Source organism: Monodelphis domestica, chromosome 1, assembly GCF_027887165.1.
Source record: "Monodelphis domestica isolate mMonDom1 chromosome 1, mMonDom1.pri, whole genome shotgun sequence".
NCBI lineage: Eukaryota > Metazoa > Chordata > Mammalia > Didelphimorphia > Didelphidae > Monodelphis > Monodelphis domestica.
The window spans coordinates 8,652,503-8,671,203 of record NC_077227.1 but is presented as its reverse complement, the minus strand read 5'-3'; the positions used below and the strand labels follow the sequence as shown (position 1 = coordinate 8,671,203).

Genomic DNA, 18,701 nt, shown 5'->3' with positions numbered 1-18,701 from the left:
CATCATGAAGTCCAATAAGTGAATGAAGTTTGTTGTTTTACTTTAATGAATTTATACACATTTAGCCTGTCAGCTTCCCTGCCCCCCCCCCCCCCCCGGGACACAGTACTCTGCTCAAAGTAGGGGATTGACACATATAAGCTTATGGAATGGTTTTTTGGATGACTTGCTTTAAAATGGGTCAATGATGCAAATATCATGGTTTCTCTGACACCCCTACCTCATTCCCAAGGCTATGGTGATTCAAAATGAGGACATGTTCTGAGACTGTGTTGTGCTTAAACATTGAAAAAATGCAACCTTGCATTGAACCAGAATTTCTACTCCATTATGCTGCTATTGTTGAAAAATAAAAATGCTCAGTTATTCTTGCAAACTGCTTATGCCAGTGCTTCTAGGGTTTTTAATCAGGACATAATCAGTGAAGACAGACCCTTTGCCCACAGAGATTACAACCCCTCTAAGAGTTCATAGCTGCTACTTTCTGTCTCTATATATTTCTATTTCAGGGGTGGGTCAGGTGCATGTCCTCTGACTTACTTTCTCTGTCTCTCTGTCTCTCTCTGTCTCATGCTTTTATTCTGCTTTCCTAGAAAGCCCTATCTTTAAGAGATGTAGCAGTATTTAGGTTTTCTTTTCATGAAAACTGTTCCTTTGTTAAGTTGAAGAAAAATGTAAACATGTAGAGCAGAAAGGATTGGGGAAATTTCTTTTTACCATTGGATAGGACTACAGTAATCCAGGTCAGCATGCTCTAGAGATTGCCATTGGCGCCCCAGGTGGGGCAAGTGCTCTGGCAAATTTTATTAGTCTGATCATTCTAAGAACTTTTCCAGTGAAGAACTCATTGTGTAAGTGGCTCTTGTCCTGTCACTGGGTGCGAATCCAGGTGGAGAGCACAAGGATGAGCTTCCTGTGGGTCTACTGATCCTTGTAATATCTTAATCTAAATCTGGGTCTTTGCTATAGAGGAATCTGAATTATTGGGATATGGATAGTCTCCTGATTTTTCTGGGCCCAATTTTAAATCTCTGGTGTCTCACGGAATCCAGAAAGTCTTCTATGACTTAGCAAGGATCTAGTGGGATCAGTGCCACTTCTACTTTTATTTCAATGATGATGACTTACAAAAAGGCTAACCTCAATTCCTCTCTGTGTTTCAGATAGATGTATTAGACACTGGCTCAGGATGGACACCACTGATGAGAGTATCTGCGATATCGGGAAACAAGGAGGTGGCTTCCCTTTTAATTGAAGCTGGTGCAGATGTGAACATGAAAGATAAAGATGGGAAGACTCCCTTAATGGTATCCTTTGATGGCCTAGAGCCTCATTGTGTATCTAGAATGTGACTGTTCTTATTGGCTCAGCCAGCCAGAGGGCAGGACTTCCTTTCTCTGAAGGGCTCTTAGGAAAAACACAAGATTTTTCAAAGACTTTGTCCCCAAATCATTATAAGATATAAAACAAATTTGTTGGTTTGTGAAATGTAGGTTTCCTGGTCAGGCCTAGAGTTTCTGATTTCCTTTTAATAGAACATGCATCCTTCTTGGTTTGGAAAGTGAGCAGTTTGGAAGAGGATGTGTTTGTGTGGGGGAATGTGGCCCAGTGTGCCTATGGGCTTGACTAGAGCTGTCCAGGGTCCTTCTTCCAGTGTCTGGCTGGGAAGCCACAGCTCTTCAGTTCCCTTCCCCCCCCCAGATCCCCACAATTCTTTATTTCAGGTGGCTGTATTAAATAATCATGAAGAACTGGTTCAATTACTTCTTGAAAAAGGAGCAGATCCAAGTGTTAAAAATGAGGTACCTAGACAGCCTATTGCTTCCACACACCCCCCCCCCCCAAAGATTTTACTGAGAAAAACTCAAGCTCTTGTTGCTTTCTGTTTCAGTTTGGCAAAGGCGTCCTAGAGATGGCCCGAGTGTTTGACAGACAGGTCAGTGGGGCCCCTTAGGTTAGGGTTCTTTCTCTCCCATTTTCAGTTCTTGGTTTTCACTGGCTTCTCTGCTCCTTTATTTAGAATGTGATTGCTTTATTGGAAGACCAGAAGGGAATTCTCAGCCTGAAGAAGACCTCTTACTTGAGCTGAGCTATAGGCTGCTTTTCTCAAGATATCCATATCAGGGAATGGGAACCTCGGATGTGGGGCTTTAGAGAAGCCCTTTGGCTGGGAGGGAAGGTTGTGCCACCAATAGCTTATTTAGTTGTAGATTCTCAGTGACTTTTTGGAACATACAACTCTTCCCATGTTCAAATACATCATTTTACCTACATATGCATGTGTCTGTGTGTGTGGGGGGGGTATGTATTTGGTTTTTTTGTCCTTGTCCTTTTAGAGACAGATGTGAAAGCAGATGGTTAGGCCCCAGAGGTACAAAAACAACCATTTATTTGTTTCTTGGCCACTCAAGGAGCCTCTGCAATCCTTTCCTTCATGTGCTTTCAATAATGGTTGTTCTACAATTGTAACTTCCCAGTCCACCTGCCATGACTGCCCTCAGTCCCAGATACATTCTTGACAAAAGCCACCAAATATTTCCCAACTCTGTTGGTTTCTAATATGGGGGTTGGCAAATTGCCCGAGACTCTTCTTTCCCACTGGAAAAGCTTGTTGGGATTTGATGGGCGTCGTAATAACAAGAACTCGGCAGCCAGAAGTGAATTTCCCTCGGAAGAACCAAACGGACTCTTGAGTGTGCCTGCCTTCATGCTGTCTGGATAATGGGCAGGGACACATACGGAGGGAAAGCTGGACTTTGTGTCTGGAAGACATGGGTCTGAATTCTGTCTCAGATACTGGGCAGGCCATTTAAACTCTTGATGCCTCAGTTTCCTCATCTGAAAAAGGGAGAGAATTATTATGCTGACCTCACAAGGGTGCTAAGGATGAAAGAAAGTCTTTTGTGAACGTTAAAGTATTACAGAAGGTGAGCTGATATAACTTTTTTTTTTAGAAATTTGGGCACAAAAAGCCAATTTTTTCAAGTTTTAATAGAATCAAAAATAGAACTAGAAGGAATCTCAGTGTGGTAATACTGATCAAGTCTAACCCTGAATCTGAGGCATGATTTGAACCTGAGTCTTCCTGGCTCTGAGACCAACATCCTTTCCTCATCCCATTCTGCTGCTAAGCCCTTCGGAGAGAAACCAAAAGATTTCCTAACGGTGCCCTGAACGGGCTCTTCCATTTGTTCTCTTCATTGTCCTAGAAAAGTATCATTAACCACTGCTATCCCGCTGCTGGAAAAAGCAGGAAGCACGCCTTCTCTTCCCTCCTTTCCAAAGCCGGGTGGGTGGGGGGGTCAAGAAAGGGCAACTAAGCCATCACTAGGCAGGAAGAAACAGCCCATGCAGACCCCCTCCCCGCTCCCCAAGCAATTCAGTGGTCTGGTTCCTGCTTGGACAGGGGCTTTCGAAGTCCTAGCCCAGCTCTTTAAAAAAGATCCCCTAGAAAATGGGGTTCCGGTTGGATTGCTGAGTCCAGCCTTGCCCACATGCTTCCATCTCCGGTTGTCATCCATGTTCCTGGGAACCCTTAGCCCGCCCACTCCTGAGCCCCCTTTGACTCCGTCCTCAGCGGCTGGGCTCTGGCCCTCCCCAGGGTCCCAGTTCTATCTCCCCGGGCTCGGGGGTCTGTTCTTTCTCCGTGGCCCCCGCCCAGCAACGACAGAGACCAGCGTGTACCTACATGTTCACGGTTTATTGGATAGAGTATGAACCAGGACGGCTTTTCTACAGAAACATCTGGCCGCCCTCACCTGGGTGTAGCACCTTAATACAAGGAATGCGCACAAAAGTCTAGCAAAGAAGCTTTATAAATGGATGCAGCAGGCTATCCGCGATGCGCCCTTAGGCGGCCGCACCTTCCTGCAGGGACCCGCTCAAGCACGCACAGTTTGAGCGGCGCTTCTTGGTGAGGAGGAGAGATGGCGCCCATTGCCCCCCTCCTTCCCCTCCGTAGCTGCCCCCAGCACACAGCCCGGAGCTCGCCCCGAGGCCCTGCCGGCCTGGTGTTGCCATCAGCGTTTGCCGCCTCAAAGCCTTAAAGTGCGCCAAGAAGACTTCCAGGATCGCCAATACGCTTCGCTTCCTAACCAACAACCCTGCCGTGTGCGGTTCTGCCCTGGCTAGTTGGATCCGGGCCTCTGGGCAAAGGAGGCCCTGGAGGAGGCTCAGCTTCTCACGCCGGGACTCGGGAGTCCCGGCCCTGCGGATGCGTTTCTGCAGGTACCAGGGGCGCCCTTAGAAGTGAAAGAAGCCTGCGGAGCTCATGCGCAGGCCCGGAAGCGGCCGCCTTGCCTCGGGCAGACATTGGGTGATGCAGGGAAGTCCGCAGCCTTCTCGAGGCTCTGCCGGGGTGGACGCTGGCCTTCCTCACACTGATCTTTGCATCTCGTTGGAGCAGGTAGGGGAGAAGTGGGGGGGGGGGGCCCTCTGGGAGTGCAGGCAGCCTGGAGGGGCTCAGATTTCCTGGTGGAGGCGGTCAACAGCGCAGGCCGGCCAGCAACGTTCCGGGCTTTGGGGACCGGCTGAAGGGGTCCAGCAGGCGAATGTGGACAGGCGAGCCGGTGCCCAGCCCGGGAGGAGCTCCAAGCACACAATTCTCCGAGAGGCTCCCTTGGGTGGGGGAGTGACGGAGCCTTGGGAGCTGGCCCTGTGGAAGGGGAGTCACACAGACAGGGCGGAGGGACAGAGATTCCCCGTCACGCCACGCCTTGGCACAGAGGCCAGGGTCATGTGAACAGCCTGGGAGGAGCCTGAGTCCAAGTCCTGTCTCAGACACTGACTAGTCGGATGGCCCAGCCCCAGTTCACTTATCTGTAAAATGGGGATCATTCAGGACTGTCGTGAGGATCAAATGAGTCACTGTAAAACCGTTACTGGAGAGCCTGGTCCGCAGTGTTGTGGATGTGTTGTTAGCATTAGGAATGACCAGTCGGGGCAGTGGGGTGGCTCAGTGGATGGGGAGCCAGGCTCAGAGATTGGAGGTCCTGGGTTCAAATCCGGCCTCAGACACTTCCCAGCTGGGTGACCCCCATGGCCTAGCCCTGACCACTCGTGTGCCTTGGAACCATACACAGTATTGACGCCAAGGTGAGGGTTAAAAAAAGGAGTGACCAGTCGGATGGAGGGTCCCGAACCATGGATAGAAGTCGGGATGTTCTGTTGTGAGAGAAGAAGGCCCCTGCCCAGGGATAGGAAATCCCCCTCACGGGGAGGGGGGAGCCGGGCTGCCCCTTGAAAAGTAAGGGAAACGGAGGCAGGAGGAGGTCGAGAAAGGCTGGTTGTGTTTGAAGGCCCAGCGCGGGAGCCCATCGAGGGCCGTTTCCTTTGCTTTCCGGAAGAGGCCCGCCTCAAGGAGCTCTTACGAGCCAGGCGGGGGTCTCCCTGCCCTCTGCCCCAGCCCGAGGCAGCCCTCACGCCTGGAGAGGGTGTCCGGAATGTTGGCCTGAGTCGTCCCCTCGGAGGCCCGTCCAAGCCTCGCTTCTCTTCCGCCTTAATTGGGGCCTGACAGCACCGTCCGCCTGCGGCTGGTGCAGACTCCATGTCCGGAGAACGTGGAGCCGAAATGGTCACGGCTAAGCGAAGCGCTGGAGACACGCCGAGGACCTCCCACTGGTGGAGCCGGAGACCAGTCCGAGCAGACATCGCCCCCCCCCCAGCCCCACCTGCAAGGGCGGAGCCCCAGGAGCCCCCCCCCCCCCAGCCCCTCGGAGGCAGGCCGCTCCCTTTGTATGCCTGCAAGGGTGCGTTGGCCTCTATTGGGGGAGCAGGAGGAGCGCCTGGCCTTCATCTTCCTGCCCGGCTCTGAGCGCTCAGCACGAATGGGGGAAGCCTGGGCAGGGGAGGGCGAGGCACAGGAAGCAGATGGGAGCCCTTTAGGTTCTCCCCGGGAAGCTGCCTCGGCAGCCGACCAGACTCGGGGTTTGGGGCTTGGGCCTCGGGGCTCGGAGATGGACGTCGTCCTCTCGTGGCCTCCGTGGAGGGAAGGCTGAGGGAGGGGGAAGGGGGAGCTCGTGCTGGGCCGGAGAGGCCGGTCCATCCAATGAGCCCAGAGTGCCCGCCTCACAGGCGCCCGCTTAGCCCCCCGCAGTGGGAGGAGCCCGCAGTGACTGTCATGTGGAGAACGCAGCCCCTCCCCCGGCCCAGAGAGCCGCTCCAGCTGGTCTGCCCCATGGGCCTGGCTCAGATCGAGCTCTTGGCTCTGCTGCCTCCCACTTGGTCCAGGAGGTCTCTGAAGCTTCGAGGGATGCCCAACCCCCCGTTCTGTCCCCCTCGTCTCCGTCCCCGCCTTCTCTGCCTGTTTGGGGGAGGGGCTCCCCTGCCAGCTAAGGGTGGAAGACGGGGATGGCGACACCCACACAGCTCTGGCATCCCCGGCTTCACGAGAGGCTCACTCTCGGCTCTCCTAAGGATCACGATGGCTCTTAGCGCCCCTCCTGCGTCGAGCGGAGATCCCCAAGCCAGCCTTCGGCCTAGAATCCCACAAAGCGGAATGTGTCAAGTTCACGGAAACACGAAAGACAAGGAGGAGGAGGAGGAGGAGGAGGAGGAGGAGGAGGAGGAGGTTCCCTTCCAAGGAAACCCCCGAGATGGCCAAACAGCTCCCGCATCACCACCGTGCGCCGCCGCGCCGTCATAAATAGTCGTCATAAATTAATAACTTACAAGTACCTGAGCACGTCCCCAGAGCCCCGGAGCCCGGCCCAGGGCGGGAGGCCGGAGCCGGGAGCTCTCAGACACAGTCTAAGCACTGACACAACAAGGAGCTCCCGCTGCAGCCGCCGCGGGATAGTGCAAACGTCGGTTTGTCTTCACTGCTGACCGGCCGCTCCGCTCACTTCATGCCTGCCGAGTACCAGGCTCTGGGCACCTGCGGGGGGCCCTGAGGGGCGGGTCTGTGCCGGAAACAAAAGAGAGCAATGAGTGGAGGAGGGAGGACCCTTCTGGAGGCTCCGCCCCGCCACCCCGCCCAAAGCTCCTTCGAATTGGAGAAGACTTGGGGTCACGACTCGGGCCTCCTCCTGGGAGAGGCCAGCAGCTGAAAGCCCTTAAGGCTCGCCGCCTGGAGGCAGGAAGATTCAATCCCACCTCAGACCCTTATCAGCTGTGGGACCTTGGCTGAGTCCCTTAACTGTGTGTCCCCCTTCCTGAGCTGGAAAAGGAAATGGCCAACAATTCCGGTGTCTGTCTCTGCCCAGAAAACCCCCAATGAGGCCCAAAGACTTGGACCCGGCCGAAAACGACCCACTGAAAACAGACCTGAAAGGGTCCTTGGAGGCCCCAGCCCAAATCCCTCATTTTGCAGCTGAGGAAACTGAGGCTCAGAATGACTTACTCTTGCCCACAGTAAAAGCTAGCCTTTCCGTTTCATTTTCATCCAACAGCACGATTTTCCGTGCTCGGCTCTTAGAAGCCAGGCTGGGATTCCTACGAAGTCTGTGTTCTAAACCCACTCGGAGGAGCCGGGAACATCGGCCCACTTTGGTGTGTGCTTTGGGCTGGGGAGCCCTTCAAGGCCACCTTTGGGGCAGGACCAAGAACAGCTCTTCACTTTGGAGGTGGACCCGGACTGTCAGGAGCGCTTCAGCGCTGCCTGTGGGTCCTCTGCCATAATCACGTCAGCATTTCTGGCGTCGGGCACTGTGCCAAGTGCTTTACCGTATTGCGCTTGACCCTGACCAGCACTGGGAGAGATTCGTGCTCCAATTAGCCCCACTGCACAGTGGAGGAAGCTGAGGCACACAAGTGACACGCTCAAGCTCAAGCTCGCCCAAGCTCGCCCAAGCTCACCCAGTGTCTGAAGTGGGATGTGAACTCAGCCTAGCTGTCCGTCTCCCCCATCTCCAGCACTGGACTAAATCCCAGGATGTGGCGAGAGCCAGACGGTCCTCCAAATTGTTGTTGCAAACCCCTGGCATCTCCGACCTCTCCATCTTCTTTCTTCTAAATCTCTAACTTCTTTATGGTTGGCAGCAAGTTGAAGAAAAGAGTGCAGCTTCGAAGATGTCAGCTCAGCTGATCTTTGTTAGGGCCCCACTGCATGGGAGCAGGAGAACGAACCAAGGCAACGGGAAGATGAGGGTTCAAGTCTAGCAAACTCGAAGCCGTGAAGATAATGCCAGCCTGCTTCGGGAGAGGGAGCTTCTCTCCTAGAATCCCTCTCCTGGGGGAATCCCAGATCCGAGGCACCAGGAGGGGCACTGGCTCACCGAGAAAGAACAGCATACTTGGCCCTGCTATGTAGGACTCCCCAAGCCCTCTGTGCCTCTTGGGTTCCTATCTTGCCTTTCCTCACCCCAGAACAAACTGAGAATTGGGGTACAAAGTGGGGTGATCTCATGAGCTGACATGGGTGATTTTAGGGGAGGCCGATTCCTTTTCCACATAATGGGCCTTCAGGTAAGTAAAGACGGCCTGTCTGAGGTGATGCCCATGTGCAGGGTTTCTAGCCTCCTCGATAGCCTCCAGCGGGTCTCTGTTCTGAAATGGAGAGTGGATGCCGTGGATGTCTCCAGGTTTCTGGCTGCCGTGTTACTCTTTTATTTTTAATTTTTGCCACGCTACTCTTGACCGCAGTCGCTCTCGTAGTCTGTCCACTCCCTCTAGATCCTCAGGAGCCCCACTCCTGAGAGCTGCCCAGGGGGCGCCCGTCTCTCAAGAAAAGCCAAAGGTGGGAGCAGCTGCTGAAAGCAGGATACACAGGGAAGAGCCAGCTTAGAAAGCCACCTGGCCATGAGCAAGTCAATCAACCTCTTTGGGGCTCAGTTTCCTCTTTTGTAAAATAGGACTGCCAAGTTCTTGGAAGGATCCAGAATGCCGAACTTGGAGTTGGGCAGACTCGTCTTAATCCAGCTGTGTGTTCTTAGGCAAGACTCTTACCCTCTGTTTGCCTCAGTTTCTCCATTTGTAAGATGGGGATGATACTATCACCTCCCTTACAGAGTTGTCGTCATATATGGTAAGGAAATGAAGTATTTTGCAAATGTAAAAGCGGAACAGAAATGCCAGCTTAGGTTGTGAGCAGGCTGGGTCCTGTGGGTGAAGGGTCCCATGGAAGAAGGAAGATGGCGGGACACCTGGAAGGCTTCTGTCTACAGAGGAGGTGCCAAGGGGAAGGAGTGGTTGCCCTGGGCCACCTTCCCCTGCCTTGATCACTGCACGACCCTCCAGCGGAGCAGGGACTGGGACCATCGGCGGGTCCCAGCCGCTCTCGGCACCGACCTCCATGACGGCCTTTCCGTGTGATCTCCATTTCAGGGGGCGATTCTGCAAGTGGAAAGACAAATCGCTTTCCCCAGACATCCGAGGCACCCTGTGAATAATCTGGGTCCAGAGCCATTTTTCTGTGCTCACACATAGTTAAGATGGAAACCGTCCCTGCGGCCATTCAGACTTCCTTATCTTTATCTTCTCTGTCTGAAACGTCTGGTCTGGCGAGCTCTTTCCCTGGCCAAGAATTCTCCCTCTGGAATGGAATGAGGCCGCTGCAGCCTCATGTTGCCTTCAGTGGTGATGAATGAGGGGGTCCTCTGGGGGCTTTGCCAACTCCGTCACCTCCTGGCTAGGATAAACTTGAAGAGCTGCAAGAGAGGACCTCAGCCCGGCATCTAACCTTCCTGCTCCCACGAGAGCCCATCCTGCCCATCTGGGGAAAACTCACATAAGAGGGTCGAAGGAAGGAAAGGAGCATTATTAAGTGCCTACTGTGTGCCAGGTGCTGGGCAGTGCGCTTCACAAATATGATATCATTTGGCCCACACGACAACCCTGAAAGGTGGGGGCTGTTTTATAGTTAGGGAAACTGAGGCTAAGGGACGTGCCTAGTGCCCCGTCTTTAGTAGGTGTCTGAGGCTGGATGTGAACTTGGGTCTTTCTGATTCCATGCCTGACTGTCTATGCCTGTGGTGCCATCTTGTTGCCTCGAGAGTCACAGGCTGGGTGTCTCCCTTCCGTTTCTGTAAGTCCGGTTAATTTTGTTTATTTATTTAAGGACCCCACCTTCCATCTTAGAATCATACTGTGTATTGGTTCTAAGACAGAAGAGCGGTAAGGGGTAGGCGGTGGGTCAAGAGACTTGGCCAGGGTCACACAGCCAGGAAGTGTCTGAGCCAGATTTGAAAGCAGGATTTCCCATCTCCAGGCCTGGCTCTATCCACTGAGCCACCCAGCTGCCACCCCCTGCTCCCATAAGTTAGCTTTATAGACAGATTCCGAACATTTGTGTGTGTTACCAATGTTGAAATCCTCCCCTCCCTCTGACCATGTCCTGGAGTAGCAGAATGTCCCTCCCGTGTCTCATTCCTCCCATCCCATGCTCAGCCTCCTTTGAGTAAGTTGCCAGGCTTGCCCCAGTCTGTACAGGGTGGCCGCTTGTCCTGGAGGAGGCTGTCCAATCCTTTCTGCCTCCGGTGACTCAGCAAAGGTCATGTGGCCCTTGGCCCGAGGGTCAGAAGCTCAGCCTGGAAGGGAGGGACCCCAGGGACCATCCGGCTCAATGTAGGCGGGAACAAGAATGCCTTCTGCTCCCCAACCTCCCTGAAAAGGGGTTCCCCCACCATTCCCCCCACCTGCCACAGCTGCCTAGTCCACTAAGGAACATCAGAGCCAGCCACATGCCCTCTTGGGCACTCCTGCCTCACTCCTCGCTGTGCCCTCTAGGCTGGGCTGGTGGCCGTTCTGGATCCCCAGGCAATTCAGTGGACTTTCATCCCCTGAGAAATGGGTGCCCTGTTCTTTTCACCCCCTTGAACTCCTTGGCAATGTTTGGAGGACCAAGCGAGGCCATGTCAGTGCTTCATGCCCGCTGCCTGGGTGAATATCATCCGTCCTCGTTGTTACTCCTTGGCTTCAGAAGCGGGAAGCTCACAAGACTAAGCGGCTCACGTTCTCAAGGGCTTAACTTGGCGTCTACACTAACCATCTCACTGAACTGTCCACGCGGGATAGAACGAACAAGCTTGGTTTGCAGAGCACCAGACTGGAGAGGACTGAAATGCTTCTGCGGGGAAAGAAATGACCAGATAGCTGGGCAGAACCAACCTGATGGGAACAATGCGATGGCCGGGCTCCGGCTGCCCAGATGTTCTCCTGGAGGTTTCATGAGGCCGAGTGGCTTTGCTCAGAGGGTCTGCAGGCAAAGGCTTCTGGGGAGGACTTGGCTTCTGCGTTCCCTGCAATGAACATCACACAATGACCTCATCAGGGCACCTCTGTGAACAACTGGGGGGGGAGGGGGGAAGTGCAGGATTAAAGAATGCTTAAAATGAGCTGTTGGGAAAGAGTTGGGTGCTCTAGGCAGGAAGCACGAATTTAGCGTCAGGGCATGTGCTGACTCAAATGACTGAAAACACCTTCAAGAAGGAAGAAGCTCTGAAGCGTCACCTTCTAAAGGGATCCTGGCATTCACCTCTACTTGGCCAATATTCCTTAAAATTCGACTTCCTTAATGATGCCATCAGCCATAAAGCCCGGAAGGCTGGACTCTGCCCAGCTCCCCAGCACTGCCAAAGGGTTAAGTTTGCTTCTTTCTGGAGCAGAACCAGGAGAACGTTGTACACAGAGACTGATACACTATGGTATGATCAAACGTAATGGACTTCTCAACTAGCAGCAGTGCAGTGATCCAGGACAATTCTGAGGGACTTGTGAGAAAGATGCTCTCCACACCCAGAGGAAGAACTGTGGGAGCAGAAACACAGGAAAAAAACTACGGCTCGATCACATGGGTCAATGGGGATGTGACTGGGGTTGTAGACTCTGAACGATCCCTTCAATGTCAATAATATGGAAATAGGTCTTGAACAAGGACACATGTGAAACCCAGTGGAATTGCGTGTCAGCTACAGGAAGGGGGAGGGGAGGAGAGGGAAAGAACATGAATCTGGTAACCATGGGAAAATAGTCTAAATTAAGTCAAAATTTTCAAATTTAAAAAAAAATTAAAAAAAAGTTTGCTTCTTTCTCAGAGGTCACAAGTACCACATCGCCCAGAAGCCTTTGTGTAGCACGACAGCAGAGAATGGGACTCAGACGCTGTCTGCTCAGATGATAACATTTGCACCAGCAGGGAAGCAGGGGGCAAACCCTCTAGAGAGACAAGATGAGGGAAGCTGTGAGCAGGGTACATGGAGGGACAGGAACAAAGGGGTATAGAGTCCAAAAGTTGCCCCACAGCTCTCTCTGTTTGCTGTTACTGACAGAAGAGATGCTCTCCCTCAGGCAGGAGCTCCCAGCTGTGGCTCCCATCCTGAGGACCTATGCTGGCATCACTTCAGGCTTTGCAGACCTGACGCGGAGGCATGATCCCTTCCAGACCTGGAAGCTGCCAATACAGAACCGTTGGGAGAGTAGGGGTCAGAGAGAAGGAGGGTTAGAGCCTCACCTGCCACAGAGGGGAGCCAGCGATAAGATTAGAAAGGCAGGAATGGAAACGGCTATGAGGGACTCTGATCCTGGAGGCAACAGACAGTCAGTGGGATTTATGGGGAGGGGGGGTGACATGATTGGATTCTGTTTCAGGAAAATCACTCTGGTGGCTGAATGGAGGATGGGCCAGAGCAGGGAGAGCCTCAAGGCAGCCAGACCCCCAGCAGCTATTTGGGGAGTTGGGGAATGAGGAGATGAAGTTCTGGGGGCCGTCAGACAAGAGAAGGGGACGTGTTGGAGAGGGACTACAAAGGTCTTGGTGACATCTTGGATCTGGGGGGGAGGCCTAGTGGGAGTCTGCTTGGATCCTGGGTTGTGAGCTTAGGGTGGTGGCACTTCGAGAGTAACAGGAAAAGTAGGGAGAGGATAGTTTGGTGAGGGAGACGACGGGGTCGGCTTCCCTGCCCTTGAGATGATTACAAGTTGAGCTGCCCAAGAGGTTAGGATGGAATAAATGGATCGTAGAACCATCTGCACTGAAAAAATAATTGCATCCAGGGCAACTGAGATCCCCGTAGAGAGGGAGAAGAGAAGAGGGCCCCGGGCAGAGCCTTGGAGGGCACTAATGGCTTGTGGGGGCCACCGGGATGAAGAGCCATCCAAGGAAACTGAGGCATGTGGAGATAACACAGAGAATACTTTGCCCACCTCAACGACTGCACTATCATTATTGCTGTTGTTGCCATTGTGGGCTCTGGCACCAAACCATGGTTGACCCAAAGGCCCCTGCAGGGACCAAATGTTAATTTCTGCCTTAAATCCCTCTTGTCGAAATGGCTTCCCAACATGAGAGCTCCTTAGCAATGGCGGAAGCTAATATTTCCTGCCCACTAAGAGGAACTGGTTCACAACGAAAGGCACATTGGTCAGATCCCATAGGCCCCTGCTGCAGCTGGGGGGCATCTAGGTGTGCAAACCAGAAGTGGTTCCAAGAGGCCCCGGTGCACTAAACCTCTTAGGCATGATGTTCCAGGAAGACTTCTCACCACCGAGGCCCATTCTCTCCAGAGGAAATGCAGCATGACCAAGAGTCAACATGGAGAGAAGAGGCTCGGGGGTGCCAGGGGAGAGAGATTTAAGCCTCTGGTTTGGACAGGCTCTGATTTCAGTTTTTCCTTGAAAAGACTAAGAGCAGGAAGGAACCTTGAACTCTAGTCTCACCCCCTCACTTTAAAGATGAGGACACTGAGGCCCCAGGAACTGAGGTGCCATATTCAAGGTCAGGATAACTGGCGGAGCAAAGAAAGGGCAGACAGATTCTCTGACTCCACCCTCAGGGCTCCGTATGGCTCTTGTTCTTGTTCTTGCTCTTCTTTCTTTCCTCTCCTCATCTTCTTATTCTTCTTCCTCTTCTCCCCAGACCTCCACTCTACTGATGTTGTCTCTCCCTCTCTGTTTCTGGCTCTGTTTTTCTTTGTCAGTCTCCCTCACACACATACACACAGAGCCCAATTGTGGTAATAAAAACATGGAGGGCAGCTAGGTGCCCTCATTAGTGCCAAGCCTCCTCAGGAAGACCTGAGTTCAGACCTCAGGCAGTTACTGGTTGTGTGACCCAGGCAAGTCACTTAATCCTGTTGGTCTCAGTTTCTTCATCTGTAAAATGAGCTGGAGAAGGAAATAGCAAACCATTTCAGTAGCTTTGACTGGAAACCCCAAATGGAGTTATGACCAATCAGACATGACTGAAATGATTTTATAACATCAACAGGAGTTTTAAATGTTGCCTTGGACACCCAGTAGATCTGAGAAAGGATCTGAACCTCTCTGAGCCTCATCTTCCTCATCTGTAAAAAATAGGAAGGGAATCATACCGGATTTTGTGAGGCTAACACGACAACATGTATGTAACACTTTGTAAAACAGAAATTCTCATATAAGTTGGGATATTGTCTCCTATTCCTCCCATTATTTATTAAAAATCGGTGCAGTCAGGAAACCACATCATCAATCCCATCCTGCACTCTGCCAGGCTCTCCTCCTGATGCATTTGATTGTGAAAATAGCCACAGGATTTTTGATTTGCAGTTTTCTTTGTCATCCACGATTGTTTGTATCACAAAAGCTAAAAAGAGCCTCAGTGCCGGTCAGTCTTCCCATTGGGGTGAAGAATTTTCCATTTTCATCAGTTTCCTCTTGATAAAAAAAAAATGTGAATAAACAGATCTTGCTTATCAGGACAATCTGTGCAGGGAGGAGAGAGTGCAACCAAGGAGAATGCTGGAGAGCCTGCAAACATTCATGAAGGAACTGGATGTAGCAAAGGGGTGAAGTAAACAGCATTTGCTTGGAAATACTTGCTGTATCTTTGGCTGTGGAGGGAATCGATGTGGTGGTTGGTGAATCAGCAAAGGATCCTACCAAGGAAAGTGGGTTCAGTCTGATTGTAAGGGAAAATAGCAAACACCCTCAATTCTTTTGTTTTAAGAAGCTACACAATATTAACATAAGCTGTAGTCAGCAAACTGCATTAGGTTTCTTAGAATGACATATTTCACGTGAGCCACTGTTTTTTAAGTTTCAACAGGCTCCTTCCTTCTTTCCCTCCTTCCCTTTCTTCCTTCTTTCTTTCCTCCCTTCCCTTCCCTCCTTCCTTTCTTCCTTCCCTCCCTCCTTTCCTTCCCCTGCCTTCTTTCCCTCCCTCCCTTTCTTCCTTCCTTCTTTCTTTCTTTCCTTCCTCCATCCTTTCTTCCCTCCCTCCCTCCTTCCTTCCCTTCATCCTTCACTTATTCCTCCCCTCCCTCCTGCCTTTTTTCCCTTTCCTTTGTCCCTCCCTCCCTTTCTTTCTTTCCTCCATCCTTCCCTCCTTCCTTCCTCCCTCCCTTCTTTCCTTCCTTCCCTGCTTCATTTCTTCCCTCCTCCCTTTTCTCCCTTCCTTCCTTCCTTCCTTCCTTCCTTCCTTCCTTCCTTCCTTCCTTCCTTCCTTCCTTCCTTCCTTCCTTCCTTCCTTCCTTCCTTCCTCCCTCCTTTCCTTCCTTCCTTTCTTCCCTCCCTTCCTCCTTTTCTTCCTCCCTCCCTCTCTCCCTTCCTCTCTCCCTTCCTTCCTTCCTTCCTTCCTTCCTTCCTTCCTTCCTTCCTTCCTTCCTTTCTTCCTTTGCCCTTTATCCCTACCCTTTCCATTCCTTCCTTTCCCTTTCTATCTGTCTCTCCCCCTCTCCATCTCTCATAAAGATGGAAAACAAAATAGACATCACTCTTAGTACTGTGGTGAGTTACCTTTTGCTGACATGTTGGGCTCTCATAATTTATCATTTCCTGGGGACATTTTATTTCTTTTGCCTACAATAGCTGTTTAAAAAAATTCCATATTTTTGTCACATGAGTGACTTGATCTATGATGCTATTAGGCCATGAAGACCAGAAGTGTTCCAACACTACTGCTGTTCCTAGTATATGAACACTAACAAGGACCAGACACCTGCTGGTATGTGGGCATTATTTAGACCGTTCTAGCTATCAGGAAGTATAGGTCAAGGCCTTGATTACTTGCTCTTCCTGGTCTCTCCATTAATCTCATGGCTCTGGGATTTCATCCTTGTCCATCTCCTCCAACGATGCTTGTCCCAACCAATCCACGTGGTTCTTATCCATGACTTCCTCTAACGAGCTGGGGCCCTCCCTGAGTTTCTTCATATCAGATGGCCACCAATGTCCTTGGATTGTCCTTTGGTCGCCATTCCTTTCCTTGGCCACTTGGCTGGCCCATATCTGCCTCCCGTTCCCATCATATATTTCTCTGATAATATCCTTAATAACATTTTCCCTGGGAGATCGATTCCTTATTTGTGGCCTGCTCACACCCACCACCCACCATTCCCCTCTCTATTGCTGACCTCTTAGTGAATACAATCCCTCTGTGGGAATAGTCACCCAGTCTGTCTTTCACCAGTCAGACATCTGGGGAGACAGGCTGGTGTAGTGGTGAGCGCATCAGGAAGACTTGGGTTTAAACCCTACCTCTAGTATTTACTAGTGGTCATGAATTTCTCCTAGACTTAACTTTCCTCTCCCATAAAATGGGCCAAATAATAGCTGCTGTGAGGATCAAATGAGATCCTATTTGCAGATCTCAAAGCACTGTATAAAATGTTAGCTATCATTATTGCTCTTCCTATGATCATTCCCAGGATCATTATTTGCAATGATTTTGACTAGTGCCTTACCCAGCCTCCAAGGCAGGATGGTTTTGTGCCCGTTCTGGCCCTGGAATCTTTAACCTCCAAAGTGAGGAGCTTCAGGGTCAGAATTTAAAGAGACGGGCCAATGGAAAGGATGACCAGCACAACACAAGCAAAACTGAAGGTGGTAAAATGACAGAGAACAGAGCTGGGCCCCAGGGGGAGATGGGCAATGGTGCCTGCCTAACTCCATTCCAAGGGTGGCAGGGGTGAGACTTGCAGAGAATCTCGGGTTTTGTGATTGGTTTTACTCTGTGAAATGGAAAAGGTGAGGAAGCTGAACTCCTTGTGCAGACAGCTGATTTCTCCAGCCCCAAAGTGCTAGGACTGACCTCTGGTCTTCCCTAAGGGGTCACTTGTCATGCCCAGCTCTTTGGGACCCCTTTGGGGCTTTTACTGCAAAGATACTGGATTCACCATTTCCTTCTCCAGCTCATTTTACAGATGAAGAAACTGAGGCAAACAGGGTGAATCACACAGGAAGTGCCTGATGTCACAGGATTCCCTAATTACGGCACCAAACCCTGACTGTGTTCTGGAATAATCCGGCTCAGGAAACTGTTCCCTAAACCAGGAAAAAGGAGAGAGAAAGCAGAGCTGATCCGAGCCGCGTAGCTGAGCTGGGATTTGCAGCCAGGCCTCTGGGCTCTCGGCCAGGGCTTGTTCCCTTGCTCGACACTACATTGTGTGCCTGGTGTGGTGGGGGCAGCTGGTCCTCAGTCTTCTATGGTCTTCCCATAGCCAATGGGTGCCACTCCTCGCTGGGATCATTGGAAGAGACTTTCCAAAGTTCAGTATTGGAAACATTCTCTGTAATCCTCAGCAGCTTCCTCACACGAGCACATCCCGATGGCATGGCTTGCTTCTGGGTATGGAAGCAGAGGCGGGAAGTCTAGGAAGAGCTGGGCTCAGCTCTGAGCTCTTTCCCTCCTGGCGTGTCCCTCAATGTCTCTGGGCCTGTTTCCTCATCTGTCCAATTTGGGGGTCGGGCCAGGTGACTTCTAGGGCCCTTTCTGGCACCCAATCTAGGCTTCTAGGATGCTCTGTTAGGGATGCTGCAAGGATGAATTCTTGTTTGGGGTGCAGGTTGGACCTCTGAAGGTCTCTTCCCCCTCGAAGTTCAATCCTGATCCAGTGTTATTCCATCCAAATCATGATTGTCCTTGTCCCTGTAGCTACCAATTCCCTGTCAGGACAGCTCCCCAATCCTGGCCCTCCGCCAGATGACCTCCTTTACCCGCCTTTACCTGGCACGGTTCCTGGGCCCATAGCCTTCCCTTCCTCTTCCCCATTGAAGACCCGACCGGCTTCCTACAAAATGGTGGCATTTATCACTGGACCCGGCCTTTGGAAGGTGCAGGCAAACCTTCCAGAAATGACGCCGCGAGGAGGTGGGATGAATTTGGGGGGCCAAACCAAAGGCAGCCCTTCCACACATCGGAAGGGGGCCACAACTTGGCCAATCGCCCAAGAATTGTGTATTGATCCGCATTTCCCAGAGCCTGCTGCAGACACACTCTTTAATAAGGAGGCAGCAAATGGGTTTCCTGGATATGACACTGAACAGTTTTTGTTTGAACTTCTATGAGCAGCTTGCATAAAAGATTTCAGTTAAGTGGGCCCTCGTAGCATCATGACCCCAAAATATTCACTAATTCTGCCTTCTGCCCCCAAGTTGAGAGCCCTGCATCCCGCCCAGAAATGTATTATCTAAGAGTTGAAAGGGACCCCGGAGGCCAGCCAGGCCAACCAGGACATCTGCAGCAGGAGAGCTGGGTACGGTCCAAATTGCAAATTTTAGGCAAATCCAAGGAGCCTGGTGGAAATGAAGAGGAAGATATTAAAGCAATATTGGATTAGTCCAGCACATTTTGCCCGTAGGTAAAGCTTTTGAGTTTTTGGAAAGACTGGAGACACGAATAAGTGAGATCCAGAGGACGTGACAGATTTGTGTTTCACCTCTTCCCAGGCCTGGCCCCCTCCCGGGAGACTTGCCAGTGCCCCGAAGATCGATCACAGGTCAGCATCAGGAGGGAAGAATGAATGGACCAAGGTCTCAGTGATTTGCAAACCAGATAGATCAACCAGAGTCCA

The 18,701-nt window shown here is 51.6% G+C and overlaps 2 protein-coding genes across 8 annotated transcripts in view; one reads left to right on the top strand and one right to left on the bottom strand.

The window, feature by feature from the left end:
• The window catches only part of FANK1 (fibronectin type III and ankyrin repeat domains 1), a 72,386-nt gene extending 70,113 nt beyond the window's left edge, over nucleotides 1-2,273 (top strand). For all 7 annotated transcript variants that reach the window (XM_007478232.3, XM_001367757.3, XM_056795220.1 and 4 more), the window contains 4 exons: nucleotides 1,164-1,307; nucleotides 1,725-1,802; nucleotides 1,892-1,936; nucleotides 2,021-2,273. In XM_007478232.3, coding sequence (XP_007478294.1) covers nucleotides 1,164-1,307; nucleotides 1,725-1,802; nucleotides 1,892-1,936; nucleotides 2,021-2,089 — 336 coding nt within the window. In that variant the 3' untranslated portion in view covers nucleotides 2,090-2,273. The remainder of the gene's footprint in view (nucleotides 1-1,163; nucleotides 1,308-1,724; nucleotides 1,803-1,891; nucleotides 1,937-2,020) is intronic.
• Nucleotides 2,274-3,681: 1,408 nt separating this feature from the next.
• ADAM12 (ADAM metallopeptidase domain 12) overlaps nucleotides 3,682-18,701 on the bottom strand; it is a 354,303-nt gene continuing 339,283 nt past the window's right edge. The window contains exons 22-23 of the mRNA XM_007478236.2: nucleotides 11,044-11,174; nucleotides 3,682-6,899 (exon numbers count right to left, since the gene is read on the bottom strand). Of these exons, the coding sequence (XP_007478298.2) occupies nucleotides 6,839-6,899; nucleotides 11,044-11,174 (192 nt within the window). The 3' untranslated portion in view covers nucleotides 3,682-6,838. The remainder of the gene's footprint in view (nucleotides 6,900-11,043; nucleotides 11,175-18,701) is intronic.